This window comes from Fistularia commersonii, chromosome 14 (assembly GCF_037954325.1).
Source record: "Fistularia commersonii isolate RoL2024-O1a breed Wild chromosome 14, RoL_Fcom_v1.0, whole genome shotgun sequence".
NCBI classification, from domain to species: Eukaryota; Metazoa; Chordata; class Actinopteri; order Syngnathiformes; family Fistulariidae; genus Fistularia; species Fistularia commersonii.
The window spans coordinates 18,383,146-18,392,032 of record NC_141297.1 but is presented as its reverse complement, the minus strand read 5'-3'; the positions used below and the strand labels follow the sequence as shown (position 1 = coordinate 18,392,032).

Here is an 8,887-nt window from a genome sequence, read left to right as displayed (position 1 = left end):
TGTCCAGCTGCATCTCTGTATCCAAGCCTGTAGAAGAGAACGTAAACAGGATGTCCCTGGCTGCTTCGGTTCATTGAACAGGTTCCCCATCTGGTTCTGATTCCTCTTCCTCCAGCTGCAGGCAATGTGTGGATCCCGAGTCCATGTATTTGGGTTGCACTAGGTTGCACATTAGGACGAGAACGTTGTCGAAAGGAGAACCTCTGCATGTACTGTGGTCAAGCCAGACATTTTATTTCCTGCTGACTGGGGGGGGGGGGGGGGGGGGGGCAGGGCTCACCAGTAAATGAGGAAGTTAAGGTGAATCCCAAGATAGTCAAATCATCCACCTCATACATAAGTCCCTAACTTCTATTGTAGCTCGTCCTTACAGGTGGGGCACACACCCTGCCCCTGTCATAGACTCTAATATACGTGCCACTGTTATGGTGTAGATCTTAGTTATACAATTGGGCCTACAAAGGGTCTCGCTGGACATCCAAATCCCTGCCAAGGCCCTTGATTATCATTGTTGGGTGCCGTCACTCACCAGACTACTCCAATTCACCACAGTACTCCAAACCCACTGAACAACTGGAGTAAGATCCTGACCTGTTCCCCAAAAATGAAAGTAGCAGCAACACTATCTGGGCTTTACCAACTTTTACAGATGCTTCATCTGCAGTTATAGCTCCATCACCACAAACCTCACTGCCCTGACTTCCTGAGCCTCCCTCCAAGGGGGCATCTATACTGGTCCCAGTCTGCAGATACTGCCTTTCGGACTTTGAAGGACCTCTTCAGCTCGGCACGGATTCTCCTTGTGAGACTTGAGAGAGCAGTGTTCTGATGTCTGTTGCGAAAAATACATGGATAAAGCATTTCAGAAGTATTTTCCTTAGCTGCAAAGCCAAAGAAATTGAACACATTTTACCAGCAAATTGAAGGGGAAAAGCTGTAATTTTTGAATCTCTGTGACACAGACAACAGCTGAAATTCTTCTTACCCATCATCTCTAAACCAGATTTGTACATGGTGCTGGTACAGAGTGTCAAAACAGGGTTTCAAAAGTATGCACAAGTCCATTACATCAGAAGTGTGGTGTATTTTGGGGTCATTTGCATCAGGATAACCCAGGCACCTTGGCAGATAAATAGAAATTATAACAATCACTGGCATAGCGGCATAACCATAGTGTTGTTGTTACTTTATTTATCTGTATTTTGTTATCATTTGACTATTTTTCCATTATTATCGTTCCACTTCTGTAGTGATTTTTTTTTTCACCGGGGGGGGGCAGTAGCAATCATTTGCTTCATGGCGTCGCCATGAAGAAGAAAATGGTCATGGCGAAAGGTTAAGAGTAAAGAGGAAATATGAAGGGATTTCAATGTTTTCCATTAATGTGTTTTGGGCTGTCAGAAGCATGCGCTTCGGCACCACCGACAAAAAATCAGAAGCGCCTATTGACGGTTCGCGTTCCCGTCGGGGTTGCTGTATAAACGCCATTAGCAGTAACTTGCTCCAGGAATTATCCTGATCTCTGAAGTTGCTTTTTGTTTACACCATCGATAGATTGGAACAACATAGAATAGACGTATGCGAAGAAGTCATGTTCCCTGGGAGTCAACAAGTGGATGAAGCTCCAAGGCAAATAAGAGTAAAACATCCGTAAGTCACTTTCCTTAGCACGTATTTAACTTATTTCTGAAGGAAGCTCTATTTGGTAGAACGGTGGATATAAAGTCTCTTCATATATTTCCCAGAGGTCTTTCAAGTTATTATTTGGTAGCGTTTGCGACATCACGTAAAACAACGAAGGGTGTTTGCGTTGAACCGGTACTTTTATCTGGGAAGGGTTGCAGATGACAACAAACGATGCATTTTTGTTTGACCATTTTATTTATTTTGTAGTATAGAATATTTTAAAGTAGCGCATACAATACTTGATAGGCAATATTCTGTATGTATTTTAAAAACTATGTCAAAACTAAAAGTGTCACAACAAATACATTTGGAGGCGGAATCTAAGGATGCTCGCTGCTGGATATTTGAAGCTAAAGTGGCATTGATTTTTTTTTTTCCCTCAGAAATACTGAATTGCATTTTCAGTTTATTGCCTTTGCACTGCTTGGGATAAATGCATGAATACAGTTTTGTAGCTCGTATCAAATTTATCTCCATCGTGAATAAATCAGAATGTGGCCACGTGAACTATAATATGGACAGGTGGCTTTTGAGAAGTTATAGATTGAATGGTAATTGAATGGTTAAATGAGAAGTGAGCAAGCAGCAGACATAATAGGTTGTTAAAATAGTTATCTGTTGCCTGAATATCAGTCTAGCCCAGCTTAGAATATTGCGTGATTTCTAATGGAGTGTGAATGTTCTTATGAACTTCAGCTGATATTACACAAGATAAAAGGGTACTGGCCAAGGGATCATTTCAAAGATTTTAATTTTGTTGCTACTAGAAAACTATCAAGATGTAGTATTAATTGCTGCCTCAGAGGACTCTGATTTACATTTGTAAAGTTAAATCTCAATATTTTGGAAATATACATTTTCACTGTACACTTGTTCATTTGCCAGCAAAAATGATACTTCTGGTGTATTCTGTGAGTTAATAGCATGATGCCCAACTCTAAAAATGGAGTAAGATAATATAATTTACATGAAAAGAGTACCTATAACTTTGTTGCCAGAGTCTCTTGTCTTCTTTATCCTGTTGGTTCATCTATTAGAGTGAGAGGCCAGTCTTAATTTCAGTTTGATAAAGGAAGTGACCAAATTTTATCATCAAAGGGAGAAGCCAGCCTTGTTGTATTTTATTTAAAGAACTTGTTCAATTCAAAAATATTTTGCTTCTGTTAAGACATAAAAAAAATGTCACCTGAAAAATATCTGTCTTCTTTTCTTCTTAGAGGGACTGGTGTCTTCTACCAGGCGTTGCCTGCTATTGGGGTTGACGGACGGACCATCATGAGGCTTATTCCTGTACAAGTGGTAAATGGCCACTATGTCCAAACTCAAATAACCAATTCTGCTATGGCTTCTAAGTCGCAGGAAACTGCACCTGTTGTAGTTCCTTCAAACCCTGTGCAGGCTTCTTTCATGAGCACTTTGCACAATGAATGTCAAGATCATGGTATGTCACTGAATAAGGTTCCCCTAGTGACTGCAACACCATCTGTCGTCCGAAACGGGCAGTGCTATCAGATTGCACGTTACGCAAAAGTCGAAACTGTTCCAGCTTCAGAAGTCCATACAGGTGTCAGCAGGCAGATCTTGAATCCATCTGCCAACTCCTTGTCAGGCATGAGTGTGGTCTGTGAATCAACCAAGGTGGCTCTTAATGTGAAAAACATCACTCCAGGAAGTTATTCAGCAGCAGAGCATCTTCCCAAGGCCTTAAATATGACTTTGCCTACATCAGGAGGATCTAAACCACATTTGAAATTGATTCCAAAAGTCTCTCAAAGGCCCAACAGCCCAATGAAGTGGGTAATTGAAGAAGATTATTGGTCAAGGGCATCATCCCCTGGTTGTGGAGAACCAGAAACACTTGTAAGAGAGAGAGAACACGACAGCAAAAACTGGGAACTAATTACAAAAGAAACATCCCTCTCTCTGTCAAGATCAAGCAAATGTGAAAAACCACAAGAAAATACCTTGGTTATGTGCCATGGCAAGATGTTTTTTGCTGCCAAAAGGTGTGGCCAACCATCTCTGTTGGCAACTGAGGGAACCAATTCAGCTGGGGATGCAAAGAATAGTACACATTTCAAGAAACCCGACACAGCATCCTATAGGGTAGTCAATCAAGACTCTAGCATTTTAATTCTAAATGAGTCAAATGAAGTGATTGACCTTTCCAAAGATGATTGTCTGGAAGGCTCATCTCAACAAGCTGTATTATCTAGTACATCAACAATCTCTCATCTGGATGAAGATAATGTCATATTTGTGGCATATGTACCACCCAAGCTTGAGTCAGGGTCAAAAGAAGATGTGATACAAAAAGGGACTCAGAAACAAAGGGACCAGATAGATACAAGGAGCTTGGGCACACTAACAAAAACAAGCTTAGTTAACTTCAGTAATACAAGAGATGAAAGGAATGCAAGCTCTGCTCTGAGACCAGCACTGCTGCCCCAGAACATGTCAGACCACACGGTCATAACAATAAAAAATGCCTATGGTGCTGCAGTTATGAATAACAATGAAGCCTCAAACATAACCTGTCAGCAGAGCAACTCCAACCAGCAGTTAGACAGCATGAAGGTGGCTCATGATGTTGAGAGTCGGGCAGATCACTGCACTTCCGGCAGCATCTGTGGAACCTGCTTTCAGACAGAGGGAGGAACCAGTAATGTGAAGGTGAGGGTACTAATGTTTGCACGAAGAACATGCTTGCAATGATACCCAGCTTACTTGTTAAATTCAGTTGTGTAAGTTCTGTGTAAAAATGATAACTTTCATGTAACAACTATCATTATTATTATTAAACTATTATTTAGTTTAATACTATACCAATTATTCCCATAAATTTATCTAGTCTAACATTGTTTTTGTCTGAAAAGTGTTGATGAAAGGCCAGTTTCTTTTTAAAGTGTCATTTTGATCTCTCTTGCAGCACTCTACAAGCCCTAAGTTGCCAAACTGTATTTCTTCATTGCCACCAAAACCCTGCCTCTTTACTAATCATTTGTTAAGGCAAAAATTTGGGATTACAGCTTATGTCAAAATTTGCCTACAGAGGATCAATGAGCCATCGTGGGCTGTACCAGAAGAGCATGTACAACAGAAGTGCACTGACATGGTTGCCATGATGGGTTGTGAAGAAACAACAAGCTGCACAAAGGAAAAAAAGCATGATCATTTGTACCATTATGGATATGATAATTGTCCTAAACTTTTGATTGAACAGGAGATGTTAGTAGAGGAACAGACAGACACCAAATTCTCTCTGAAGCGAAAGATTAGGTGTCCTTCAGGCCAAATATCTCTGAAAAAAGTTTATGATACCAATTTTAAATCAAGAACCAGCTTTGTGAAACCAATTGATGAAGATATCCTCAGTGCAGATGAGAATGACAACCCCGACTTGCAACACTTGTCTGCCCATCTACAGAGTTGTGTTAGGCCAAATTCAAACACAAGGAGAATTGGTAGAGCAAGGAAGCGCACTATCTGTTCATGTTGCATCCCTGGAACTCCTGCCACCACTGTGAAGTCCAACATGAGGATGGAAGCACAAGACCAGTGCCCCAGGACAATGGTCAAGCTGACAGGTAAAAAAGGAAGGCGTATGTTGACTAAGGCATAAACTAAAGATGGGAACATTTCATGGAAGGTAAATTGTTGTATAGCCAATAACTAGCAGAGGTACAAGACATTTGAGGTTTCAGACATCCCCAGTTTATCTGAAACAGCTGAGGAGGTAAAACAACAGGATGAATAATTGCGGAGTGGAAAAGCTTCGGACAGAAAAAGTAAAAAACAAAATAATTATTAGTAATAGCATTGTCTGAGCCTCTACAGGTATAGAATATACTCAGAACTCTTTAGCATATAGAATTTAAACATTCATTTAGACTGTTTTCATTAAGCACATGAGAGGTTGGGTTGGCAAGTTCAAAGTTTCTTGTAATGGTGGGGTTCAGATGAAATTCACCTTTTGTTTTTCCCCATCTTTTTTTATTTAAACAAGTTCACTTGTAGAATTATGCATGTAAACTGTTTCTCACAAATCTGACAAATCTTCAGCTCCATTGTTGTATTTAGCTCCTCATCCTCTCACCCCTAGTGTCTTGATTTTTTTTTTTTTTTTTTTTAATTAATTAATTGATTAATTTATTTATTTTTATTGCATTTTACTTTACTAATCCCTTGTAGGAAATTATTTCTCTGCATTTAACCAATCAAGGATGAAACATCAGCTGTTGGCAGCCACTGAGCAGTGCCATTCAAGCGGTTTGAGTTTCAGTGTCTTGCTCAACAATACCTTGACAGGATCGAAGGAGTGCAGGACTCAGAGCAAAGAATGTTTGGTTCCAAGTATGACAAGTGACCCCCTGAAACACGCAGCCATTATTTGATGATCAGCAGTGGGGAGAACAAGTATTTGATACACTGCTGATTTTTCAGCTTTTCCCCCTTGCAAAGCATGTTGAGGTCTGTAATTTTCATTCAACTGTGAGTGACAGAATCTAAAACAAAAGTCAAGAAAAACACTTTGTATGATTTTTAAGTAATCAGTTTGCTTTTTATTGCATGACATAAATATTTGATACATCAGAAAAAACAAAACTTAATATTCGGCACAGAAACCTTTGTTGGCAATTACAGAGATGAGATGTTTCCTGTAGTTCTTTACCAGGTTTGCACACGCTGCAGCAAGGATTTTGGCCCACTCCTCCACACAGATCTTCTCTAGATCCTTTCAAGGCAGTCGCTGGGTAATATGGACTTTCAGCTCCCTCCAAACATTTTCTATTGGGTTCAGATCTGGAGACTGGGTGGACCACTCTGGGACCTTGAGATGCTTCTTACGGAGCCGCATCTTAGTTGGCCTGCCTGGCTGTGTGTTTCGGGTTGTAATGCTGGAAGACCCAGCCACAACCCATCTCCAAGGCTCTCACTGAGGGAAGGAGGTTGTTTGCAGAGATCTTGCAATACATGGCCCCATCCATCCTCCCCTTCATACGGTCAAGTCGTCCTGTCCCCTTTGCAGAAAAGCATCCCCAAAGAATGATGTTTCCACCTCCATGCTTCACGGTTGGGATGGTGGGATAGTGTTCTTGGGGTTGTACTCATCCTTCTTCTTCTTGAGATCTTGCATGGGGCCCCAGACTGAAGGAGATTGACCGTCATCTTGAACCTCTTCCATTTTCTTATAATCGTGCCAACGGTTGTTACCTTCTCCCCAAGCTGCTTGCCTGTTGTCCTGTAGCTGATCCCAGTCTTGTGTAGGTCAACAATTTTATCCCTGATGCCGTTACACAGCTCTCTGGTCTTGGCCATTGTAGAGATGTTGGAGTTTGTTTGAGTGTGTGGACAGGTGTCTTTTATACAGCTGAGTTCAAACTGGAGCAGTTAATACAGGTAATGAGTGGAGAACAGGAGGGCTTCTTAAAGAAGAACTAGTAGGTCTATGAGGCCACAATTCTTACTGGTTTGCAGGTGATCAAAATACTTAGGTCATGCAATAAAATGCAAATTAATTTCCTTACAATTGTTTGTTTTAGATTCAGTTGAAGAGTACATATGATAAAAGACCTCTACATGCTTTCCAAATGGGAAAAGCTGAAAAATCAGCTGTGTATCAAATACTTGTCCTTCCCATTGCATGTGATGAAATGACCAACTATGTCTACAGATCAGATATTGCTGTTGTTTTTACATAATTTAGTGTTTTTCAAATTGTTTTGTTGATATAATTTCTCATGCTCCCTGAAAACACCCCCTTCATTTATCTGCTGCTTATCCTGCAGCCAAGCTCATGTTGTTGCTGGAGCCTATCGAAGCTGTTATTGGGCGATCACGGGGGCACATATACAGAAAAACAACTGTTCACTCTCACACATCCGGGCAATTTATCAATGTATATGTAGGATGTTTTCTTTCGATAAATGAAGCCAGTGGGCCATTTTACTGTCATTAAAGTGATCTCTGTCTGAGCAGTGCCCCTCTGATTGGTCTAGGATTCAGAGTGGTACCACTCAATGTAGAAACATCTCAATAACTTCGTGTCACATTGCATATATCAATTCCAAACAGTTCTATCATAGATTTTGTTAATATGTCTATAATAAAATCTGTTTGGACCATACGTCTTAGTGTTTTTCAATTAAATCTCATGGAAATATTTCTTTTATGGTGTCTCAGCAGAAAAAAATTGAGACTTTCTTTTCTTATTTATTCTCATGTTACCAAGGGGTTTTATTGAGGAGTTACAGTTAGGTCCAGAAATATTTGGACAGTGGCAAGTTTTATTATTTTAGCTGTTAATGAAAACATTCAGGATACAATTATATACTCAATATGGGCTAACAGTGCAGACTCAGCTGTAATTTCAGAGAATTTCAGAGAGGAGCAAGGGTTTAGGAGTTACAGCTACATAGCCACCCCTTTTTTAAGGGGCCAAAAGTAATTTGACAATTGACTCAGAAGGCGAAGAAAGTAACAAGGGTGCATGGGCTCTCCCCTAGGTAACCTGTCATCAATTATGCAGTTAAAAGGTCCAGGAGTGAATTCCAGGTGTGGTGTTTGCATTTGGAAGCTGTTGCTGTGAACACACAACATGCAGTCAAAAGAGCTCTCAGTGAGGTGAAAGAGACCATCCTGAGGCTGGAAAAAAAGCAATCCATCAGGGAGATAGCAGAAATGTTAGGAGTAACAAAATCAACAGTTTGGTACATTCTGATAAAAAAGGAGTACACTGGTGAGCTTGGGAACTCAAAGAGGCCTGGATGTCCATGGAAGATAACAGTGTTGGATGATCACAGAATCCTTTCTGGTTTCCATCTACTACTTCAGCAGTTTTCAACTTTGCTACACCACACAGAAAACAACATCAGCATCAGCTTGAGAAAGGCATCGCAATGGGCTGCTCAATCTCTCCCATCATCTTAACAGCAGCCTTTGAGGCTATTCTGATTTTTCGTAGGCAAATGGGTTGAAGAATAAGGTCACAGTCAGGCCAACGACTGCCATCCTTGCGGAGTTACATGGAAGATGTAACAAGCCTTCTGCAAACAGCGCTGTGTATAGCCAGGCTCCTAAAGAGGTTTGAAGAACTCCTTGGATGGGCCAGAATTAGAATCAAACCAACAAAGTCTCACAGTCTCCCAATCCAGAAGGGAGCCAAGAATTACCTCATCTCCTTCACAGTAGCTGGAGAAAG

At 40.7% G+C, this 8,887-nt stretch overlaps 1 protein-coding gene across 1 annotated transcript; it reads left to right on the top strand.

The window, feature by feature from the left end:
- Window positions 1-1,332: 1,332 nt before the first annotated feature.
- Window positions 1,333-7,813, top strand: lrif1 (ligand dependent nuclear receptor interacting factor 1). Its single transcript, XM_086159487.1, has 5 exons — window positions 1,333-1,451; window positions 1,555-1,650; window positions 2,904-4,359; window positions 4,616-5,273; window positions 5,878-7,813. The coding sequence occupies exons 2-5, from the start codon at window positions 1,592-1,594 to the stop codon at window positions 6,078-6,080; spliced, it is 2,376 nt and encodes a 791-aa protein (XP_086015613.1). The 5' UTR covers window positions 1,333-1,451; window positions 1,555-1,591; the 3' UTR covers window positions 6,081-7,813.
- The last annotated feature ends 1,074 nt before the right edge of the window (window positions 7,814-8,887 follow it).

Coding starts and splice junctions, on each gene's coding strand:
- lrif1 (XM_086159487.1), top strand. CDS start 1,592: ATGTTCCCTGGGAGTCAACAAGTGGATGAAGCTCCAAGGCAAATAAGA. Junction 4,360..4,615: donor GAGGAACCAGTAATGTGAAG/GTGAGGGTACTA, acceptor TCTCTCTTGCAG/CACTCTACAAGCCCTAAGTT. Junction 5,274..5,877: donor GACAATGGTCAAGCTGACAG/GTAAAAAAGGAA, acceptor AATCCCTTGTAG/GAAATTATTTCTCTGCATTT.